The sequence below is a fragment of the Brassica oleracea genome, unplaced genomic scaffold (assembly GCF_000695525.1).
Source record: "Brassica oleracea var. oleracea cultivar TO1000 unplaced genomic scaffold, BOL UnpScaffold32251, whole genome shotgun sequence".
Taxonomy (NCBI): domain Eukaryota; kingdom Viridiplantae; phylum Streptophyta; class Magnoliopsida; order Brassicales; family Brassicaceae; genus Brassica; species Brassica oleracea.
Window position 1 is genome coordinate 1 of NW_013648744.1, and position 208 is coordinate 208.

The 208-nt window shown below is 46.6% G+C and overlaps 1 protein-coding gene across 1 annotated transcript; it reads left to right on the forward strand.

The window, feature by feature from the left end:
* Positions 1 to 56: 56 nt before the first annotated feature.
* Positions 57 to 203, forward strand: LOC106322430 (the record flags this gene model as incomplete). Its single annotated transcript, XM_013760437.1, has 1 exon — positions 57 to 203. A coding segment is annotated over one exon (147 nt), but the record flags the coding sequence as incomplete, so codon positions are not given.
* Positions 204 to 208: the final 5 nt, after the last annotated feature.

The window sequence follows — 208 nt, forward strand, 5'->3', positions numbered from 1 at the left end:
AAGGAGACCCAGACGCTGTAAAAATCTCATCTTCTGATCTAAGTCTTGCTGTTCAGAGCTTGTCTGTTGGTGACTCAGGCATTACTGCTGGGGAAGGTTGGGCATCGGCTCCGGCGGAGGTTCCCAATGATATTAAGAAAAGTGGTTCTGACTCTGATATTACTTCGAATACCTTAACGGGACAGACTCGTAACATGGCTGAAGCATT